The 23,643-nt window shown below is 40.9% G+C and overlaps 2 protein-coding genes across 6 annotated transcripts in view; one reads left to right on the top strand and one right to left on the bottom strand.

The window, feature by feature from the left end:
- Positions 1-23,643, bottom strand: part of ART4 (ADP-ribosyltransferase 4 (inactive) (Dombrock blood group)) — a 32,100-nt gene that overhangs the window by 6,512 nt on the left and 1,945 nt on the right. Inside the window, exons 2-4 of one of the 5 annotated variants that reach the window (XR_015164225.1) lie at positions 20,374-21,082; positions 13,713-14,065; positions 11,349-11,937 (exon numbers count right to left, since the gene is read on the bottom strand). Coding sequence is in view for 3 of the 5 variants with exons in the window: in XM_086401919.1 (XP_086258045.1) it covers positions 11,846-11,937; positions 20,374-21,082 (801 nt within the window). In the remaining 2 variants the exon portion in view is untranslated. Of the gene's footprint in view, positions 1-11,010; positions 11,938-12,568; positions 14,066-17,856; positions 18,366-20,373; positions 21,083-23,643 lie in introns of those variants that run through there. The other 4 variants (XR_015164224.1, XM_086401919.1, XM_086401920.1 and 1 more) reach the window with 4 other exon arrangements.
- C5H12orf60 (chromosome 5 C12orf60 homolog) lies at positions 7,177-8,244 on the top strand. The gene has a single exon (XM_086401922.1). The coding sequence runs from the start codon at positions 7,343-7,345 to the stop codon at positions 8,057-8,059; it is 717 nt and encodes a 238-aa protein (XP_086258048.1). The 5' UTR covers positions 7,177-7,342; the 3' UTR covers positions 8,060-8,244.

The raw sequence follows: 23,643 nt of genomic DNA, 5'->3' as shown, positions 1-23,643 counted from the left end.
TTATTAGCAATGGGCAGTTACCATTCACTTCTGTACAGCCTACTTTGAGCTGCTATTTGAGCATTTTACTGTAGTGGTTCATGAAATAGAAAGAGCCCTGTGCAGCCTGATGGGGAATTGCTAACCAGTAGGTGGAGCGCTTGGCTTCTGGCACGTTAATTTCACCCCAGCCTTTACTAAAGTAGCTGTGCCTTCTCTGCTGCTGTATTTGGGCTGTGGGTGGGTAAAATTTTGTGTGATAAGAGAGTTCTGTTGCTAAAACAGTTTGGAAATCACATGTGTTTTGGCTTATTTTATTTAAAAAAAGGAAGTAGACAAATCTTGAAGCTACAGCTCGTATTAGGGACTTGGAATGAAAACAAAGACTAGCTTCAGATGGATTCTTATTGAACTTAACTCATCAATTTTGTTGAAATTACAAGTAAACATTCATAATTAAAGAACATGTAAGAAATGGTAGAAATATACTGATGATTTTATCTAAAAGTTAATTTTGTGATACTGCGCTTCCCTGGTGACTCAGATGCAATGCAGGAGACCGGGGTTCGATCCCTGGATCAGGAAGATCCCATGGAGAAGGGAATGGCTACTGATGAGTGTATCTAAAAGTTAATTTAGTGATGTGACAGTTGTTTTAGTTTTTCAGGAAAGGAACCACCTTAAAAATAAAAGTATATTGATTATCAAATATGTAGATAAATAATTCTCAGGATACTTTTGTGAATTACGTAGTGCGTTGACTGTCCAGTGCTATAGGAATTTAAACAGAAATTTTAGGACCAAGATTATTAGAGGAAGATTCATGGAGAAAGTGACAGGTGATTGTGCTTTGATAGGTGGTAAAATTATAACACAAAGAAATTAAAAGATTTGATAAAACTATTTTAAAAAGTTTATAGCAATAATATATAAACACTTTAATATCCATAAGGAAAAACATCTATAAACCTACCATCTTGTTTTTTTGAATTATTCCTTTCCAAAGTTTATTTAAAGGCATAAGTCCTTTTACAAAGTTGTGATAATAGTATAAATAAAATTTCATCTTATATTAATTTAAATACTTCCCCCTATTTCTAGTTTTATAATTATTTTATTGGTTATATAAAATATACATATTTATATTTTATAAACTATATCATATATATTTACCATAATTTACTAAATCCTTAATTGTTTCACTATCTTAATATAAGTATTTTAATACACATGATCCTTTTTTCCTCAATTATCTGGATTATTTCCTCAGGGTAAATTTCCAGAGGAAGTTCGAATCATATAAACATATAATTTATATAATTAATAGGAATAAAAATTTATATTAACTTTGATATGTACTACAAGTGCCTTGCAAAAACTTTTCCACCTACATCAAAAGTTAATTTTTACAGCAGGACACTGGGTATGTTTCAGTCAAAGACAATTCTGTTAAATATTACTGCTTTGAGAAGCATAAGGTCAAATTTCAGAGAGTTCTTGCTTTTGTGGAAATGTGTCCTGAAAAAGTGATGAAATGACACTGAAATTTGCTTACAAATGATCTAGAAGGGAGATTGGAGTAGGTTCATAGAGGTAATAAGATCAACCTTATACTGATAATTTTTGAAGCTGGATTATGGGTATACAGGAGTTTATCATTGTCTTCACTTTTGTGTATGTTTGGACTTTCCCCATAATAACAATTAAAAATAGGAAGAAAGAAGAAAGCAAAGACCCTTTCTTAGCTTCTGATGTCTGGTCATTAGTGCTCTCTAAGCTTCTGCCTTTCTCCATGCTGTCTCTGTTCCTCACTATCCATATTGGGTCTAGCTGTACTGCGAGGTTCACTTATCTGGGAGTGTGGGTTTAGGGTATGGGTGAAATCAGAAGCTTTTCAGGAGAAAATAACAGCTACTAACTAGTTCTGAGCCTCCTTTAAATCAAAACCATGGCCTTTAATTTTAAAAAAAGTTGATCATGCTGTGATGATACTCTGATATAAAAATTGTTTAAAATAATATTTCTGGCCAGAAAGCAGAATATTGAGGTCGTTCACCAGCATTTATCAGATGCTCACTTGAGAACCTCTGCCATTTGCCTTGAGTAAACAAAGTTCCTTGCCCTCAAGAAGATATCAGTCTATTTGGAGACACATAGCAAATGCCCAGTGGTATTTAAATGTAATAGAACTTATGAAGGAACATAAGCACTAGACATTAACTAGAATTAGATCACACATTCATTCTTCTAAAGGTACTGAATCATAAATGAATGTTAAAGACATAAAAGATGTTACAACCCATATAAACAGCACACTTTCACACACAGGTGTCCTTTCATCCTTATTCTTTTCTAAAATTGATGTCTTTACCTACTTTATCTTCCCTGCTGGCTTAATTATATAAGCTGTTAATTTTCTTCTTTCTTGGTATTTTCAGAGACATAAATGATCACCAGGAACATGTCATGGGATCCACTTAAAGTTGTTTTGTTGCTTTATTATATTTATAGCTAGGATTCAAGTCTAGCATATTACTGTAGATACCTTTTAATGTGGAGAAGCAGAGTATTATATCAATACTAACAGAAATACCCATATTGCTTACCTTGCTGTGTTTCTGAGGCCAGTGGTCCCAGCAGTTGTTTAGGAGTAGTTGTTGTGCTTTTTCATCTGGTTTCATCTGGATGTTTCTAATGGAATGTGATGACTTACAGGCTTTGTTAGTCTCTGCTGGGTCCCTCTGCCTGTCTGGTTTATTGACTGTTTCTACATGGTTTAGTTCTCAGAATTCTTTTACCTTCTTTATGAGTATAAAATTGGTATGTGTTAAGTAATATTGGACTGCAAGGAGATCCAACCAGTCCATCCTAAAGGAAATTAGTTCTGAATATTCACTGGAAAGACTGATGCTGAAGCTGAAACTCCAGTGCTTTGGCCACCTGATGCAAAGAACTGACTCATTGTAAAAGACCCTGATGCTGGGAAAGATTGAAGGCAGGGGGAGAAGGGGACGACAGAAGGTTAGATGGTTGGATGGCATCACCGACTCAATGGACATGGGTTTGGATGGACTCTGGGAGTTGGTAATGGACAGGGAGGCCAGGCGTGCTGCAGTCCATGGGGTCACAAAGAGTCGGACATGACTTAATGACTGAACTGAACTGAATATAATTTGAAAGACTAATACAAAGATAAAACATTAAATTTTTTATTCTTTAATGGACTTTTAATTTGAAAAATGCTGTCCAACTGAGCTAATTTGATTCAGTAGAGAAGATGCCTCTTTGATTGAAACTCTCAGAATTTTGAGGTCCCATCATGTCAGCTATTTATTTACTTTATTAAATTTATTTTGGCTTCTGTTGCCTTTTGTACCTCCTGTTGCTGATTGCTCTCAGTTCTCAAGACATATGGATAGAGATATTTTCAGCCAAATGTGTTTTGTGTGTGTGTGTGTGTGTGCGTGTGTGTGCTCTTCTTTCCTGGCTGGAAGTTCTACTCTTTGTTACTATCTTCTGTGTTATCTCGGTTAATCATCTTGACTCCTTTCCCTTAAAGCTTAGATCAGAGTCTCCCATGCTTCTTCCTCTAGATTCTGTCCTAATCTCTATTGATTCCTCTACAGTAGAGATACATCAGAAACAGGAAAATCACTCAACCTCAATAATTTAGTGGAAACACCATGGGCTTTAGAGTTGGACAGTCCCTATTTTGTGTATAGGGGCTTCCCTGGTGGCTCAGATGGTAAAGAATCTGCAGTGCAGGAGACCTGGGTTAAGTTCCTGGGTTGGGAAGATCCCCTGGAGAAGGGAATGACAACCTACTTCACTATTCTTGCCTGGAGAATCCCATGGACAGAGAAATCTGGCAGGTTATAGTCCATGGGTTGCCAGAATCGGACATGACTTAGCGACTAAATCACTAAGACAATAGGGTATAGAGGTTGAATGTCTAGTCTGAAGGGGACACCTTAGTTCTAGGAAATTTGTCCACCCAGAAAAAGGACTTACTACTACCAGTTCATTTCATTTTTTCAATAATCAATAGAAATCTAGATTTCTATGTTTCAATTTAAAATTTGCAACTGATAACGAATTGTGGTAAGTCAAACAAAGCATATCTGGTTAGATTTTTCCTGTGAATTGTCAGTTTGTGACTCTTTGACAAAAATATTGACATCAAATATGAAACCATTAAAATTGTCTAGATGAGAGTTCACCGGAATAGTAGTTACGAGAATGGAAGGGAGGGGGTGGATTGAAATAAGTTCAAAGAGAGTTAACAAGTTTTAGGGACTGATTCAGTATGGTGAAGAGAAAAGGAAAATAGATTTTGAGCCTCAACAATGAGGCAAGGATTAAGAGGAGAATGTTTTTGGAGTAGATGAGTGCAGTTTGGGATAATTATATGACATATACTGGTATAGTTACTATATGATGACCAGTAGGTAATTGGAAATTTAGATCTGGAGATCAGGAGAATGTCCAAGGCTACGCTGGGAGATTTAGGAGTCATCTGCACATGGATGATATTTATAATTAATGGGGACAGGTGAGATCTTTTTTAAAGAAATAATTTAGCCTTTATTTATTAATATTTAGGCTTCACTGGGTCTTTGTTGCTGTGCACAGGCTTTCTCTAGTTGCAGCGAGTAGGGGCTACTTTCTAGTTGCAGTACACAGACTTCTCACTGCAGTGGCTTCTCTTGTGGCTCCCGGGCTCGAGAGCACAGGCTCAGTAGTTTTGGCACTTGGACTTAGCTGCTCCATGGCATGCTCCATAGCATCCCCAGATCAGGGATTGAACTTGTGTCCCCTACACTGGCAGGCAGATTCTTTACCACTGGACCATGAGGGAAATCCCCAGGTGAGGTCTTGAAGCGAAAAAGTACAGAATATGAGGGAGGCCAAAGACAGCCTTGCTGAGCTTAGGAGACTGGAAAGAACTTGCTGGTATAAGGAAGAAAAGCCTTTAAAATGAGCAAATTCTTGGAGAGGATGTAGAAGGACCAGGTTTGTACAGCATTGTGGAGGCCTCTGAAGGAGAAAAACTTGAAGTAGGAAGAGGTATTCAGCAATTTTAAATAAGGCAGAGAATTCAAGATGTTTGTGTGTGTTAGTCACTTAGTCACGTCAACTCTTTGCGACCCCGTGGGCTACAGCCTGCCAGGCTCCTCTGGCCATGGAATTTCCCAGGCAAGAATACTGGAGTGGTTGCCAGTTCCTTCTCCAGGGTATCTTCCTGACCCAGGGATTGAACTCAGGTCTCTTGCAGGCAGATTCTTTACCATCTGAGCTGTAAATAGGCCAAGAAAATTTATGGTTAGAAGTTATTGGTGCCCTGTAAGAAAATAATGAGGGATATAAACAAATTATTGTTGTTGTTCAGTCACTAAGTCATGTCTGACTCTTTGTGACCCCAGGGAGTGTAACCTGCCAGGTAACTCTCCATGGAATTCCCCGGCAAGAGTACTGGGAAATGCTGGAGTGCGTTGCTTTTTCCTCCAACAGAGAATCTTCCCAGACCAGGGATGGAACCCACATCTCCTACATTGGCAGGTGGATTTTTTTTTTTTTAACCACTGAGCCACCAGGGAAGGCTAGAAATAAATGACAATAATGTGAAGAATTTCTCTCTTGGGAAATTTGAGAATTAAAGGAAGGAACGAGATGGGATCATTACTTAAAGGGAAATTCAGTTCAGTTCAGTTCAGTCGCTCAGTCGTGTCCGACTCTTTGTGACCCCATGATTTTGGGGTCAAACATTTTTCTTTTTTAAACTGAGTAGGGGGAATTCCTTGGTTGTCCAGTGATTAGGTCTCCATGATTCCACTGCAGGGGGTACAGATTTGATCCCTGCTGCTGCTGCTGCTGCTAAGTCGCTTCAGTCGTGTCCGACTCTGTGCAACCCTTGGTTGGGAACTAAGATCCTGCATGCCATGCAGCATGATCAAAATAGAAAATAAAATATAAACTAAGTAGGGCAGTTTTTGGCTGCACTGTGTAGCTTGTGGGATCTCAGTTCTGTGACCAGGGATTGAACCCAGGCCACAGTGGTAGTGAAAGCCTGGAATCTTAACCAACTGAATAGGAAAATGAGTATATTCATAGTCAAAGGAGAAGGACAAATGAAGAGGGAGAGATGGAGGATACAAGATGTGTTAGTCAACTTGGGCTGCCATAACAAAATACCATAGCCTTGCAGCTTAATCAACAGGAATTATTTTCTCATAGCTCTGGAGGCTGAGAAATCTCAAATCGAAGTATGGGTCTGTTCAGTTTTTGGTGAGGGCTCTCTTCCTGATTTGCAGTCAGTCACATTCTTGCTGCAGTCTGACAAGGTGGAGAGAGTGAGGGAGGGTGCTCTCTGATGTCTCTCTTACAAGGATACTAATCCTGCCATATCAGGGCCTTATAACTTCATTTAACCTTAATTACCTCCTAATAGGCCCTGTTTCCAAATACAATCATACTGGAAATTAGAGTGTCAACCTACTGGATTTCAGAAGGACATATTCATAGCATAGTTCAGTTCATAGCACAAAAGGAAGAGAGGGGGTGGTCGATAGAGCATAATTCTAGAGAAAATATCAAAAGAGGACTGTGAACATTGGTTATAGATATTAATATTCCTCTCTATTGCAGAAGAGGACAATTTGTGATGAAAGGACATTTTTAGACAAGATAGACATTTTGGGAGTTTGGATTAGATAGCCTTGATCCTCTTTGGAATACTGCCATCTCTACCTCCCCTGTCTGCTGCTGTCTACCTTTCAGAGTTGTTTAATAGTTACTTGAGATATTCTGTTCAGGATTTTTAGCTGTAATTAATAGGAAAGACTGGATGGAGTGTGAGTGAGTATTGGTTGTTCAGTTGTATCTGACTCTTTGCAACCCCATGGACTGTAGCCCACCAGGCTCCTCTGTCCATGGGATTCTCCAGGCAAGAATATTAGAGTGGGTTGCCATGCCCTTCTCCAGTGGATCGAGAGTACTTGCTCTGTTTTAAGTGGAACTAGAGTCCCTCTATGTAATCTTTAATGCTTTATCCAATCTTTCCCACTAGACTGGATGATTACTGAGGGTAATGCCTGAGTATCCATAGGTCAGCATATCCAATATGGGATCTAGCATGCAATATTTAATATGTGATTTAAAGTTTATGAAAATCCCTATTCTACTCTGCTTTAATTATTTTTGTTGCTATTTTTATTAAAGTACAAGATCATTTATGCTTGTATAGCCTTCCAACCTTTGACAGGAGTTATCCTCATGTTTATACTTTCAGTCTCTTTATGGTTGACACATGCATTTATTTGGATTCCTCCTTGTTTTACAGTGCTGAAACCTTTCTGCTGGAGAAATGTCTTCAGAATCAGAAAAGGATAAAGAGAGGTTCATTCAAGCCGCCAAAACATTCTTCTTTCACATGCAAGATCTTGCTTCCTTCACAAATGCACTCACCAAATTGTTCAACAGCAGTATGAGCACTCAGATCCTCTTGATGACTGTGAAAGAAGATGGTAATGTGAAGAATGTCTTTGAACAAATGCTCAGAATTTTTAAGGAGATGCAGTCTGTGGTGGCGGCCAAGCAGGACCCAATGCAAAGTGAACCTCTAAGTTCCAAGATTGCAACAGCTATGTTCTCTATGGTTGAGAAGAGTAACAATATAAGGGAGTTGCAACAGTCAACCAAAGAAATGTTCAAAAATGTCCAGTCACCTATCATTGCCTCTGTGCTGAATAGTGGTAACATTCTTGAGAGTTTGGAATCTTCTCTTTTACTCTTGATGAAATATCCCATCATGAATCTCCAATTAAGTGACTTCTACAGGAAAGAACAATCAGATGCCACCACATCTGAGAAAAGTCCAGGTCCATCCAAAGCCACTACAATAGATGCCTTGAAAAAGTTGCAGGATGTACTCAACATTGAGAATGCTAAGTATACTATTAAGTCAGCTGCAGATCAAATGGAACAAATTGTCAAAACTATGGGACCAATCTTAGAGGTCCTCCAAAAAGCCATAAAAGCTATGGAAACCAAGTTTTCTGTGTTTAAGAAACCCAGGAACTAGTATGAGTGCAACAGAAGTGTTCGTGCTGGTCAGAAAACCAATTCAAAGCATGCAAGTTTCATAGTACTCCCTAAGACCCTCAGTGCCAAATATGTGGTCTACTGGGACACGAATTCAAAGAGTCACCGGCAAACCATGTACCTCAAGTTTTGCTTTATTCAAATAAAAATAAATAACCAAAGAAATCCTGCTTAAAATGGTGGTTCCAGAAAAGAATATATTGTTCAAAAAAATCAAGTATGGTATTACATTTGAGGATATTTCTAAACATTGTATTTCATCTTAAAGCATAATTGAAATAACCTTCAATTAATTTCTACTCTTAGTAATTCTATTTCTGGTTTCTACAGTGCAAAGTCTAGGTAAATATATATGTTATAACTAAATAATATTGTTCAGACCCTAGGAAACAACTTCTCTATTTTTGTCACCCATCTACCAATTTCTGTACACTTCAGTGGCTTGTCTATCATTGTGAAAGTGAAAGTGAAGTCGCTCAGTCGTGTCCAACTCTGTGACCTCATGGACTGTAGCCTACCATGCTCCTCCATCCATGGGATTTTCCAGGCAAGAGTATTGGAGTGGGTTGCCGTTTCCTTCTCCAGAGCATCTTCCCGACCCAGGGATTGAACCTGCATCTCCCGCATTGTAGGCAGACGCTTTACCAGCTGAGCCACCCAGGAAATCCCCTATCATAAGCCATCACTAAATACCTTTGATATGATTTATCCAGAAGTAAAAAAGAATACTGAATGAGGAGTAATGGAATTTTCTTGCCTATGTGAATAAGACCAAAGCAGATGAGTCAGTCTTTGTTTCCTACTAAAGTCTTATGATGAGGAGATAGTAGAGGTTGAAAAATGAAAGTAACATTTTATACGGACATACAGACACACACAGACACACAGACTAACACATACACACAAAGACCTACAACTTGTTACTTGACCAAAACAGAAATAAGGTTTCTGAGATGTGCTTGATTGAATTGGGGGAAAAAAGACAGATCCATTTGCCTGCCATAAAGTCTTGGGTTCTCATGAACTGCAAATGAGTGTATGCTCTCAAGATTGCCATATTTCCCTTTATATCTAATAGGAACTTTGTGAAGCACAAGAAAGGCAATTAAGGGCGCTAATATATTTTTTTCTTTTTAAGAAGTATGGAATTAGCTATTTTAAAAGCAGTTAACTCTAGTTCTCTTTTGGAATTTTACTTTCTGAGAATACCAGATCTTTCCTCATTTAAATATTTTCTTGTTTAAAAATCTTAAATCCCATTTTCTCTTTCAAAAATATAAATGCTTGCTTTTCATCTATATCTCAGAGGAACTAAGCAGCCTGGACTTTCAGAATTCATGGGTATGGAGCTAGCTTTCATCTTCACCCCATTTAGCTCAATTAGTAGCCTCTTTAGAGACCTAGAGATTCCCCATCAACCCACTTATCTTGTCTACTCTCCGAAAGAAGAGTCGGAGAACATTCTTAGCTGGGAAGTTTGATTTGCACTTTTTTAAAACCTAATTGTTTGCACATAATGGGGATTCAATATATCTTTGATATTTGCTGGGTAATTAGATGTTTTACTTTATCTTCACACACATATACTTGCATTCTTAGCATATGTGCTTAAATTTGCAATGAAGGCTTAAAATCCAATTTGCCACAAAGTCTTCTGTAAATTAACATATGAGTTTAAATTCTAACTTTTGTAATAGTTTAGAAGAAATGTGTGTGCAACACCCCATTACAGGCAGTGAGTACGATTCCACTGCCATATTTCATTAACTTTCCCTTTTATTTCTCGGGTTTCTGTGTTTTCTCCCATCTGAGACTGAGACAGGCTGGGACCTGAGATCCTTTGCTACAGTCCTGCAGTACTTGGACCTGGACACACCTCTCTTCGACCAACAAAATGCAAAGAAACTCTATGGGACTACAAATAACTGTGTGCATGTGTAGGTGGTATAAATTCTGGACCCAAAAGATACAGAGAGACCAAAAACCCAACTGCCGCATCTGAAGAGCCCTGAGCAAAAACGGTACTGCACAAGCCCCCTGCACACACCACCACCTACGGAGTGGACAAAACACCTAAGCCACCCCTCTGGCCTGACGGGTGGACACACCCCTACCCTCACCCCACACAAGAAACAGGCTTGCCCTTCCCCTCCCTCAGGGAGCAAGCAATCAAGGGAGCCTGTTGTTTGCTCCCAGGTTCCTTCTGCTGCTTCCCCGGGTGGTTCAGAGGTTAAAGCATCTGCCTGCAATGCGGGAGACCCAGGCCCAGGTTCGATCCCTCGGTGAGGAAGATCCCCAGGAGAAGGAAATGGCAACCCACTCCCTGGCCTGGAGAATCCCATGGACTGAGGAGCCTGATGGGCTACAGTCCACGGGGTCGCAGAGAGTTGGACACAACTGAGCAACTTCACTTTCTTTCACTTTCCTCCTGCTGCAGCCTGGGTCCCAATAAAGTGAAAGTAAAGTCCTGTCCGACTCTTTGTGACCCCATGGACTGTAGCCCACCAGGCTCCTCTGTCCTTGGAATTTTCTAGGCAAGAGTACTGGAGTGGATTGCCATTTCCTTCTTCAGGTGATCTTCGTGACCCAGGGATCAAATCCGGGTTTCCTGCATTGCTGCTACTGCTGCTGTTGCTAAATTGCTTCAGTCGTGTCCTACTCTGTGCGACCCCATAGACTGCAGCCCACCAGGCTGCCCCGTCAGACGCTTTACTGTCTGAGCCACCAGGGAAGCCCAGTAAAGCCTTGCCTGAATTTCTTGTCTGGTCTCTAGACAATTTCTGTTGATTGGGGATGGCCAAGAACCCTGGTTGATAACAAGACTACACTAGTTTGGTCTTGAATGCTGATAAAATTCTCTAAAAAATAATAAAATTGCTTGAGAGCGGGGGAAAAAAATCTTTAAAGAAAATTCACACATTTAATATGTCCTTGGGGCTCATCAAATTCTTTAATGAAGAATTTGTCCTTTGCTAACTCAGGTATCTCTGATGTTTTCCTAATATTTGGGCTTTCCTGGTGGCTCAAACAGTAAAGAATCTGCCTGCAATGCAGGAGACCCAGATTCAATCCCTGGGTTGGCAAGATCCCCTGGAGAAGAGAATGGCAACCCACTCTAGTATTTTTACCTGGAGAATTCCGTGGACAGAGGAGCTCAAGTATTTCTGATGTTATCCTAATATTTAGTATTGCTAAATAAAAAATTAGGGAAAGTCTTTGTATTTATCATAAAATTCCTTCAACTGAGACAGAAAGTTTAACTCAAATTATTAAGGCAGAAATATAATTTATCGATTTACGTGATGAAAAACTCAGGGTATCCAGTTTCAGACAGTTGGATCTAGGTGCACATGGACTGTCATCAGGATTCACTTTCTTTTCATTCTGCCGCTCCTCTTTCATTGTGTTAGCTTGGAAGGTAGACTCTCTCTTTTCGTTTGCAAGAGAGCTGCTAGGGGCTCTAGGTTCATATTCTGCTTTCACTAATCTCCGCTGAAATAAAAAAGGCCACTACCCCATTCCCAGCCCAAATTCCAATAAAGTACACTAATTGTATCTCACAGGCTCCAAATGAGTCATCTTCTATCCAACATGACTCCTTGTATCCATGGAGAAGAAATATACTTACAGGCCTACTCATAGGCAGTGGACTGAGCCAGTTCTATATCAGTTGATAGCTCGGCAGATTGATTCTCTATGGGTATTCAGGGTGCTTTGACGGGAATAAAGCAAAACAGGACAGGAGAGGCAAAACCGCAAGCTTCCTTTATGCTCCACTTTTGGAAAAGATGATGACACTGGTCAAAAAGGAGAGAGAAGCAACAACCAGAGGAGTAGGGATGCACTTTCTGCTGGAAGCTGTGAAAACAAACCGAAAAAGAATTAGCGATGTTTTAGGTAACAGAGTTTTTGTTTTGTTTTGTTTTTCCTAAAAAATCTACTTCATTTCTCCTTTGGTTCGCGTCTTAAACTTAGAAAATTTGTAACAAAAAAATTTGAAACTACTGTTTTTTAAAGGTGTGTAGTCTTTTTTAATAAGATGACTTTTATTTTTTTTTCTGGCCACATCACGTGGCATGTAGGATCTTAGCTCCCTGATGAAGGATCAGACTTGCATCCCCGGCACTGGAAGAGCAGTGTCGTAACCACTGGACCACCAGGGAAGGACTGAAGCTAGCTACTTTTAAAAAATGTATTCTCTCTTAGATTTTTAAATGACAACACAAGTCACTTATTTTGTAGACCATAAATTGGGTCCCAAGAGGATAAAAGGTGTACCTCAGGGTTGATGATAAAAGTTGATGGTAGAGATCTCCCGATTTTACGTCTTTATTATCATCATCAGCAGAATTATCACCATTGCCATTATCCTTATCTTCATCACCGTTATGAAAGCTAACATTGTTTAAAGACTTATTCTGTTCTGGAATCTTTTTAAGCACTTGCTGTAAATTAACTCATTTAATCCACACAACAAAACTATGAGGTATTTATCCTCATTATCTTCATTTTTTATTTGATAAAGCTGTGACAGAGATGTGAAGAAACTTGTCAAATGTCATGCATCTAGTATGCAGTGGAGGCAGCCATCAAATTTAGGCAGTCAGGATTGAGCTATATATATTTAAAAACTTTTATTTATGTAGTTATTTATGGCTGTGCTGGGTCTTCATTGCTGCATCCGGGCTTTCTCTGATTGCAGCAAGCAGGAGCTATTCCTCATTGTGGTGGGCAAACTTCTGATTGCAGGGTCTTCTCTTGTGGAGCACTGGCTCTAGAGCACAGGTACTGCAGTAGTTGTGCACGGGCTTAGTTGCTTGGCTGCCTGTGGGGTCTTCCCGGACCAGGGGTCAAGCTGGTATCCTTTGCACCACAAGGCAGACTCTCAACTCTGTATTTTTAACCACTGTATGGTCTCTACATATATTGTATGTCCAGTCATTTTTTTTTTTAATTACAAGGTGAGCAAAAAGTATTCATAGAATCCTGCTTGAGGTGTGTGTGTGTGTGTGTGGGTGTGTGTGTGTGTACTGCCTACATGGACACACACTTCACGGGAAAGGTTAGCAGACAGTAAGGTGTGGCTGATGAAAGTGATATTTATTATACTAATTGGGAATACAATGGGATGAAAATATTGGATGAGATGGAGGATGGAAACCTTTAAAATATGCTCTAAAGAAAGAATGGAATCTCCTGTTCAACCAGTCTTTACTGATTATTAGTGTAGAAAAGATATTGAGATAGAAAGCCATTCAACTCTGTGATCGCCTCAGTATTTGACCATATTGTTTGATAGGATGACCAGACAATGGAGAAATATTTTTCCACCACTTTCTTGTAACATATAAGATCCCTAGAGTTTCTAGGGATTTCTATTTGGAATTCTACATATACTTACAGTAAATTTCAAAACCCTAATTTTCTTAGACAAACAAATTAAGAATTCAAGCATATTTCTAAGCTTTTGTCAAAGTTTATGTTAAAATTGTACTATCTGAATTCTCAAAGGGACTAGGAGCCATTAATAGCACTTTAGCAGGTCATTAGAATGATTCTTATGTGTCTTCTGTTTTGTTTTCTCTTCACTGAGACTAGAGATCACAGGGACCTCTAACCCCACCCTTTCTCACCTTTCTCATTTTTTCATGGACTAAGATTCTACTGAAGAGTTTTCAGAAAATATTGATCCACAAGAAAACAATATAACAGTGAAAGATCATGATTTGGTGCTGATTAGCTTTGGTAATCAAAGAGCCTCTTGATGAGGGTGAAGGGGGAGAGTGAAAGAGCCGGCTTAAGACTAAATATTTTTAAAAAACCTAAGATCATAGCATCTGGTCCCATTAATGTATGGCAAATAGAAGAGGAAAAAGTGGAAGTAGTGACAGATTTCTTCTTCTTGAGCTCCAAAATCACTGTGGATGGTGACTGCAGCCATGAAATCAGGAGATGGTTGCTTCTTGGCAGGAAAGCGATGAAAAACCTAGACAGTGTGTTGAAAAGCAGAGACATTATTCTGCTGACAAAGGTCTGTATAGTCAAGGCTATCTATGGTCTTCCCAGTGGTCATGTACTGTTGTGAGAGCTGGACCATAAAGAAGGCAGAATGCCAAAGAATTTATGCTTTTGAACTGTGGTGCTGGAGAAGACTACTGAAAGTCCCTTGCAGAGCAAGGAGATCAAACCAGTTAATCTTCAGGGAGATGAACCCTGAATATTCACTGGAAGGACTAATGCTGACCCTGAAGCTCTAGTATTTTGGTCATCTGATGAGAGCAGATGACTGACAACTCATTGGAAAAGTCCCTGATGCTGGAAAAGATCAAGGGCAGAAGGAGAAGAGGGCGTCAGAGGATGAGATGGCTGGATGGCATCATCAGTGCAATGAACATGAACTTGGGCAAACTCTGGTAGATAGTGAGGGACAGGGAGGCCTGGCATGCTACTGTCCATGGGGTTGCAGAGTCAGACATGACTAGGCAACTGAAAAACAACAACAAAGCTTTGGTATTGAAGCTTAACCCTTAGATGCTTGACTTTGATCATTTTTGTTACTTTCATTGGGACTCAGTTTTCTCATCTGTAAAATGAGTTTTTTACATCCCTGGGTCAGGAAGATCCCCTGGAGGAAGGCATGGCAACTCTCTCCAGTATTCTTGCCTGGAGAATTCCAAGGACAGAGGAGCCTGGTGAGCTGCAGTCTATAGGGTTGCAAAGAGTCAGACACGACTGAGGTGACGTAGCACCCTGGCACAGAGCCATTAACAAATGCCCAGCTTTCACTGGCTCCATCATCTGTTCTTCCCATCATGCTTTGTGGTCCATCTCCCAGATTCATTCCATTACTTATTCTTCCATCCATTCATTTCAGATGGACACCGTACTTCAAGAAAAGCATGATGTCACAAATTGGGTAAACTACTTTGGGATAATTGAAGCCCAGAGTAAAAGAAAATAGGAAGCAGTAAGTTAATAAAATAAAGATGAAAGTCACTTAGTTGTATGACTCCAGGCCAGAATACTGGAGTGGGTAGCCTTTTCCTTCTCCAGGGGATCTCCCCAACCCAGGGATCAAACTCAGGTCTGCCACATTGCAGCATATTCTTTACCTGCTGATCCACAAGGGAAGCCCAAGAATACTGGAGTGGGTAGCTTATCCCTCTCCAGCAGATCTTCCTGACCCAGGAATCAAACCTGGGTCTCCTGCATTGCAGGCGAATTCTTTACCAACTGAGCTAACAGGGAAGCCATGGTAATGGTAATAGTAACTAATGGTTCTAAGAGCTTTTGCATGCACTCATTCATTTTCTCTTTACCAGAATCTTATAAGGTAAGTTTTATTTATTTATTTTTAATTATTCCTATCTTACATATGAAGGAAATGAGGCACAGAGAGAATAAGCCATTTGCCTGTATTCTCACTGCTAGTAACTGGCAAGATTAACATGTAAACCCACGCTGACTGCAAACAATTGACTATATTTTTTCTAGAAGCATACTTAAGAATTTTAATTATGTGAAAGATTTTAACAAACCACACTTCTTTGTGAATCCAATAATACAGAACAGAGCATGTATTTGTGTGTCTACAGATTTTTGGCACCGATTATTTTGCTGAAAGAAGCAACATTTAAGGACAAATACCTAACATAATGTATTTTGAGTCTTCTAATGTGCATGAAGACATCTGTTTCTATGGTAACAAGTGTAGGTCACATGAGGGGTGGGAGAAGAATTAGAGGGAAAAGCTGTTCATTTATACTGTCTTTTAACAATTTTTCTTTTGCAAATTTACTTCCTTCAGTGTAGTATGCTACCAATTTGACCTCATGACTCTCTGAAGGCAACAGATTCTTGGGAACTCTTTGAACCTGAGAACTTCAGTTACAAGTTAATGGAAGCAATTTTGAAATACCTTGAAGGACTGAGGAAGCTCTACTCTTTAATCTACTGTCTCATCGTTGGGAGAAACGCAGTGTCCCAGGCTGACCCATTTTAAAAGCCTTCATGTTGTTTTTTGCATATTGCATCTGGCAGATTAAGAGGGAACTGGGAAAGAAACGTAAGTCACTGGCTCAAATGGGACATTTTAGGATATAAAATAATGGGACTTCTCTGGTGGTCCAGTGGTTAAGACTCTGAGCTTCCAGTGCAGGGGATCTGGGTTTGGTCCCTCGGTGGGGAACTAGGATCCCACATGCCGCAGGGCACAGCCAAAAGAATAAATAAATACAAATAATATATAGACTAGTTTATGACTTCTGCTGGTGAAAAAATTGGAAGAATAGAAAACAATCTCTTGCAAGGATTCCAGTTTCATGAGGAATTAGATATTGTGAATTCCCCAGGCTGAGGTTAGTGATTATCCAGGTGATTGGCCAGTAGTGATCTGGACAACAGCCATCTAGAAAAACAGGGCTTGAGAGTCCACTGACCTTCCTCCCTCTTCCCAGTGAAGGACTCCCAGATAAGAAAAACACGCCTTCTCCCTCCTCCCACTGTTCATGTTTGCATCAATCTAATACTGCTCCAGGATGTTGGGATAAGCAGAGTGTCACTTATCAGTTAATAGAAATGACTTCAGAAATTTGAGTACTTCCCTAGTGGCTCAGATGGTAAAGAATCTGCCTGCAATGCAGAAGATCTGGGTTTGATCACCGAGTTGGGAAGATCCCTTGGAAAAGGGAATGGCTAGGCTGAATGCCCGAGAATTGATGCTTTCACATTGTGGTGCTGGAGAAGACTGTTTAGAGTCCCTTGGGCAGCAAAGAGATCAAACCAGTCAATCCTAAAGGAAATCAACCCTGAATATTCACTGAAGTTCCAATACTTTGGCCACCTGATGTAAAAGGCCAACTCATTGGAAAGATATAAGGCAGGAGGAGAAGGGGGTGACAGAGGATGAGATGGTTTGATGACATCACCAACCCAATGGACATGAGTTTGAGCAAACTCCTGGAGATAGTGAAGGACAGGGAAGCCTGGCATGCTGCTATCCTTAGGGTTTCAAAGAGTCAGACACTGCTTAGGGACTGAACAGAGAACAACAAGAAATTCTGGGCTTCCCAGGTGGTGCTAGTGGTAAAGAAGCACCTGCCAATGCAGGAGACACAAGGGACACAGGTTCGAGCCTGAAGTTGGGAAGGTCCCCTGGAGAAGAAAAGGCAACTCACTCCAGTATTCTTGCCTGAAGAATTTCATGGACGGAGAAGCCTGGCGGGCTATAGCCCATGAAGAGTCAGACATGACTGTGTGACTGAGCACACAGCACAGGAAAGATTTCAGAAAGCGCTTTTCCACTAAGGAATAAAAACCTCAAGAAACAAGAACAAAATAGAAAACACTGCAGTGAATAGCTGAAAATATTCTGGAGTCTTGCAAAAAAAATTTTTTTTATGTATAACCTATAGAGATAGGTGAATAGTAGCAAAACTGCACTTAGTCCCTCAGTCGTGTTTGACTCTTTGTGATCCCATGGACTGTAGCCCACCAGGTTCCTCTCTCTGGGATTCTCCAGGCAAAAATACTGGAGTGAGTTGCCATGCCCTCCTCCAGGGGTTCTCCCCAACCCAGGGATTGAACCCAGGTCTCCTGCATTGCAGGCTGTTTCTTTACCAGTGGAGCTACTAGGGAAGCCCAGTAGCAAAGCTACCTATCTCAAATGATGAGAACGAAACCACAGTATTCCAGGCAGATGCAATTCTGGAGAATCCTGGAACCTGGCTATGGATATTCTTATCAAAATATCTTATGATATATTCTTATCAAAAATAGTGAGCTTTTGATATTTTATTTTATTTTAAAATATCACTATTTTATTCACATTCTACCCTAGTTTTTCATTCTTCTCTATAAACATTAATCTCTTGGGTCTGTGGAGCAGAAACACATGCCATTCATTATTGGTATCTTCCCTGCTGGCAAGGAGAGAAGGGTGTGGATGAGAGTCCTGGTAGAGCACCTCTCCCTTGGTCTGTGTTTACAAATAGGCCAGAGTGAGCAGGATCTTGACCTCAGCGGGGATGCCAGTTTGAAGACGGTTGCAATGCTGCAGCCTTAATATGTTGAGAAATGCTGATGGGCTGAATTATTCACAGTAGCCATGATGATGGAGTAGAGGAAGAGCAGGGGATATTTCAAAGTTAGACACTGTAGCTGAGTTACAGTTGACTTTGTAAACGAACACACATGTGGATAAGGATGGTCTTCCTCTTTCTTAATCAAACAGGGGACAGCCTTTGCTATAGAATTTTCACTGTGTTTGCTCCATCAAATGACTGTGGCTGGCAACATACAAGGATAAAATGGAATCAGTCACATGTGTTTCTATAAAAGAGCTTAACACATGTTTATATTGTGGTAACTAATTACTCTTACTTCAGTTCATTTTTCATGGTATCATCAGTTGTTCTGTTATTTAGTTGCCAAGTTGTGTCTGACTCCTTGCGATCCCATGACTGCAGCACACCAGGCCTCCCTGTCCCTCCCCATCTCCCGGAGTTTGCCCAAGTTCATGTCCATTGAGTCAGTGATGCCATCCAACCATCTCATCCTCTATCTCCCTCTCCTCCTTCTGCCTTCAATCTTTCCCAGCATCAGGGCTCTTGCTAAAATACTGATCTGATTGATACTCCACTTCTTACAGACTCTAATGATTTCTCACTGCTTATGGCATGAAGTTTGAAAATCCTTGGCATGAAATACAAGAATTTTTACAAACTGGCCCTGTCAGATCTCTCCAGCCCAAATCCATTTCCTACTCTCTCTGTACTCCTGGCTTCTTCCTACATCTTACACTCTGGTTGTCCAAAATCTTGAAATTTACCTGAAGATACCAGATTGTTTGAAATCTCTGAAATTTAGTATGTTTTTTCTGCTTGAAATGACTTTTTGTCTTGTCCTTACTAAAAGCCAATATACATATTTTTGGCCTTTCCCCCACAAGCCCACTCGAAAAATAAATTTTATAAAAGAATAGTGATGCAGAAAACAAATTTATGGTTACCAGGGGGGAAATTGGGGGAGAGATAAATTGGAAGATTTGGATTGACTAGCATATTCAAAAGCAGAGACATTACTTTGCCAACAAAGGTTCGTCTACTCAAGTCTATGGTTTTTCCTGTGGTCCTGTATGGATGTGAGAGTTGGACTGTGGAGAAGGCTGAGTGCCGAAGAATTGATACTTTTGAACTGTAGTGTTGGAGAAGACTCTTGAGAGTCCCTTGGACTGCAAGGAGATCCAACCAGTCCATTCTGAAGGAGATCAGCCCTGGGATTTCTTTGGAAGGAATGATGCTAAAGCTGAAACTCCAATACTTTGGCCACCTCATGTGAAGAGTTGACTCATTGGAAAAGACTCTGATGTTGGGAGGGATTGGGGGCAAGAGGAGAAGGGGACGACAGAGGATGAGATGGCTGGATGGCATCACTGACTCGATGGACGTGAGTGTGAGTGAACTCCTGGACTTGGTGATGGACAGGGAGGCCTGGTGCGCTGCAATTCATGGGGTCGCAAAGAGTCGGACACGACTGAGCGACTGATCTGATCTGATATACAGTGTGTGTGTGAGTCGAATCAGGCGTGTCCAACTCTTTTCGACCCTACAGACTGTAGCCCGCCAGGCTCTTCTGTCCACAGGGATTCTCCAGGCAAAAATACTGGAGTGGGTTGCCGTGCCCTCCTCCAGGGGATCTTTCCAATCCAGGGATTGAACCCAGGTCTCTCATATTGCAGGCGGATTCTTAACTAACTGAGCTACTAGGGAAGCCCCCACATACACATTACTATATATAAAACGGTAACTGATAAGGACCTATTGTTCAGCACAGGGAACTCTACTTAGTACTCTGTAATAACCTTTATGGGAAAAGAATCTGAAAAAGAGTAGATATATGTGTATGTATAACCGATTCACTTTACTGTTCACCTGAAACTAACACAACATAATAAATCAACTAGACTCCAATAAAACTTTTTTAAAAAAGAAAAAAAATTAAAATTACTTTTTTGACAAGATTAAAAAAAATAGTGGGCTGTGATCCTAGTAATGTATGTGGTTTAGTTGCTCAGTCATGTTCAACTCTTTGTAACCCGATGGATTGTAGCCCGCCAGGCTCCTCTGTCCATGGGGATTTTCCGGGCAAGAATACTGGAGTGGGTTGCCATGCCCCTCTCCAGGGGATCTTCCCAGTCTGGGTCTCCTGCATTGCAGGTGTTCTCTTTACCAACTAAGCCACTAGGGAAATCCCGATCCTGGTTACAGTGAATTGAAATTGGATCAATAACAATACCTTTTAGCAGCTGACAGTTGTACGTGCTTTGGGTCCCATTTGACAGCAATTGCAACCAATTTCCTCTTGGATGGTAGCTCACATTGACAACTTTAAACAGCTCATAGGGAGGGACCAAGACCTCCTTCTTGAGAGAGAAGTCTTGTACTGGTGCCCCCAGGCAGGTCAACATGGTAAACAGAGTTTGGTTCCCAAACCTCTGTGCCTGTTCTCTTGCTGGGGAGGTGGAGAGGAATTGGCCAAAGCGAACGATCGCACCCACGGGGGCTCGCAAGTAAACGCCCTTCAACTCATGCTGCACCTCGTAACACAGAGAGTCTTTCCTCGAGACAATCTCTTTCCTCAGCAGCTGGATTGCTGAGGTCAGGAAGTAGTGTAGATATTTGAAACGGAATGAATGTTTATACTGCTGCGGAGACCCAGCAGCACTGGCCATGGCTCTGGAGAAGTCTAAGTGAACTCTGTCGTCTGATAAATAAACCGAGACAGCCAGAGCATGTGTAACAGTCATGTTCCCGGGGAGAGGTTTTTCTTGGTTCAACCAGTTTAAGTGTGTTTGGTGCCAGACCTTGCGGTAATGCTTACTGGATTCTAGTTCTTCCATGAAATAATCCCCTTGAAGCAGCATCTCCATGACTTGTTGGCTGCAGCCTCGGTACTGATCATCAAAGGAATTTGGTGTCAAGTCAAAGTCGATTTTAACTGCAATCTATAAGGAAAGAATTTCACATGCTAGCAAGGTAATTCTCAAAATCTTTCAGGCTAGGTTTCAACAATACATGAACCAAGAACTTCCAGATGTACAAACTGAATTTGGCAAAGGCAAAGGAATCAGAGATCAAATTGCCAACATCTGCTGGATCATAGAAAAGCAAGAGAATTCCAGAAAAACATCTGCTTCACTGACTATGCTAAAGCCTTTGTCTGTGTGGATCACAACAAACTGGAAAATTCTTAAAGAGATGGGAATACCAGACCACCTTACCTGCCTCCTGAGAAACCTGTATGCAGGTTAAGAAGCAACAGTTAAAACTGGACAAGATTGAGTGACTGAACAACAATAAGGAAAGAAGAATCTTGATTATAACTTTTCAAATCAGATGGTGAGTGTTTTTGACCTGAAATAAATAGACTGCCAGGTATTTCGCTAGCAAAGATAGGTTTATTCAGGGTCAGCAAAGAGCTGCAATTCAGGGTTTGTAACCATGGTGCAACATGTACAGGTCCTCACAGGGCAAGGGAAGTAAAACACTTTCCTAGAGAAGAAACGGAAGATGGGAGGATATAGTAAACAGAGTTCATGGCTTTTCATTGGCCCAGTCCTTACCAGGAAAGGGGCTTCCCTGATGCTCACTTGCTAAAGAATCCACCTGTAATGCAGGAAACCCTGGTTTGATTCCTGGGTTGGGAAGATCCCCTAGAGAAAGGATAGGCTACCCACTCCAGTATTCTTGGGCTTCCCTTGTGGCTCAGTTGGTAAAGAATCTGCCTGCAATGTGGAGACCTGGGTTCAATCCCTGGGTTGGGAAGATCCCCTGAAGAAGGGAAAGTCTACCTACTCAAGTATTTTAGCCTGGAGAATTCCATGGAGAAGTCCATGGGATCACAAGAGTCTGACACGAATGAATGACTTTCACACTCACTTTGCCAGGAAAGAAGAGATGCTTCTCTTCTTCCTGTTGGGCTCTACTATCCCGGGAGCAGGGCTTCCTCAAAAGAATCCATCTGCAATGCAGGAGACAATGGAGATGCCGCTTTGATCCCAGGGAAGATACCCTGGAAAAGGAAATGGCAACCCACTCCAGTATTCTTGCCTGGGAAATCCCACAGATGGAGGTGCCTGGTGGGCTACAGTCCAAAGGGTCGCAAAGAATTGGACAGGACTAAGTGACTAAGCGCATAAACACACCCACAAACACACACACATCCTGGGAGTAAGAGCTCCCCCTTCTGGTCTTCTGACTCTATTTAATTGATGTTTCTGGTTGTTTTTTTTTTTTTTTTTTTTTTAATTTTGCAGTGTGGTAGCTGATTTGCTTTATTTGCTATACTCTTTAAGACCAAGTCGTCTCCTCAAAATCAGTATCTGCTGAAATAAGTTTCACTCATAGTCATTACACTGCTCCAGCTTTTCCTGTGTCTGTGACTCATGTTAGATATTGAATTTAGTTTGACAAATATTACTAAAACACCAACATCCTCATCCCCCACAGAGAAAGTGCCTCTTCTGTATCACTGCAAAGTCTTTTTGCACAGTGAGTATTTTGAAGAAAAAATAAATAATCCTAAAGTTTAATCATACTTTCTGTTTCTTCTCCTACCCCTTCACATTCTCACACTGATGTTACAGGGAATATTTCTTTACACTTAAAGAACACTTAAAGGCTGTATTAGAAGTCTTTGGGACTTCCCTGGTGGTCCAGTGGTTAAGACTCTGCATCTTCACTGCAGGAAGCACAGTTTGGATCCCTGGTCATGGAACAAAGATCCCTCATGCCATTCACTGCAGCCAAAACAAAAGCAAAACCAAACCAAACCAAAACGACAAAAAATTACTTCAGTGATGAGTGATGTTGAGTTCTGTACGGGGGCTATGACAACCCTTTCCTCTGCCCAGGACTTGAAATATGAAGGCTAACATACAATTTTTGCTATTGAATGAGAACCTGTTGGAACATCCATCTTTAGGTCTGATGGCTGGTGGGCTTGCTAAGGGTAAACCCCAGAATGAGTTGACTTGCCCCCTTAGTTGCAGGCAGTATTGGACTGCAGCCTGTCCAGGTGGGATTCTTGTCGTGGAGGAACACATAACTCATGTTATGTATGTGCCATGGGGCTACCTCCCAGAAGGAAGAGGAGCAGAGTCAAATGCAGTATACCCAGTTATTGTTCCTGACACTACCAGTCAAGTAAATCTGCCCACTTCCAGGGGAGCAGAGTGAGGAAAGAGCTGGACAGAGGTCAGTAAGGTTCCTTGGAAAGTCCCTCCTCTTATTAATAGAAACCAGGAGTGGGAAAAAGGCATTCTCTTATAGGGAGCCAAAGGAATATTACTTATTGATATCTAGTGCATATTAAGTTTGCCACAATAAAGTTAGTGACTTCAAAATACCTGGGCTTCCCTGATGGCTCAGATAGTGAAGAGTCTGCCTGCAACTCGGGAGACCCAGGTTCAATCCCTGGATCAGGAAGATCCTGAGGAAAAGGAAATGGCAGCCCACTCCAGTATTCTTGCCTGGAAAATTTCATGGGCAAAGGAGGTTTGTGGGC

Source organism: Bos grunniens, chromosome 5 (genome assembly GCF_055505025.1).
Source record: "Bos grunniens cultivar Pamir isolate PY7600 chromosome 5, Bosgru_T2T1.0, whole genome shotgun sequence".
NCBI classification, from domain to species: domain Eukaryota; kingdom Metazoa; phylum Chordata; class Mammalia; order Artiodactyla; family Bovidae; genus Bos; species Bos grunniens.
The sequence above is the reverse complement of the archived record's forward strand: the minus strand, read 5'-3'. Positions and strand labels throughout refer to the sequence as shown.

Bases quoted from the DNA above. Each gene is read 5' to 3' on its own strand.
- C5H12orf60 (XM_086401922.1), top strand. From the start codon at position 7,343: ATGTCTTCAGAATCAGAAAAGGATAAAGAGAGGTTCATTCAAGCCGCC.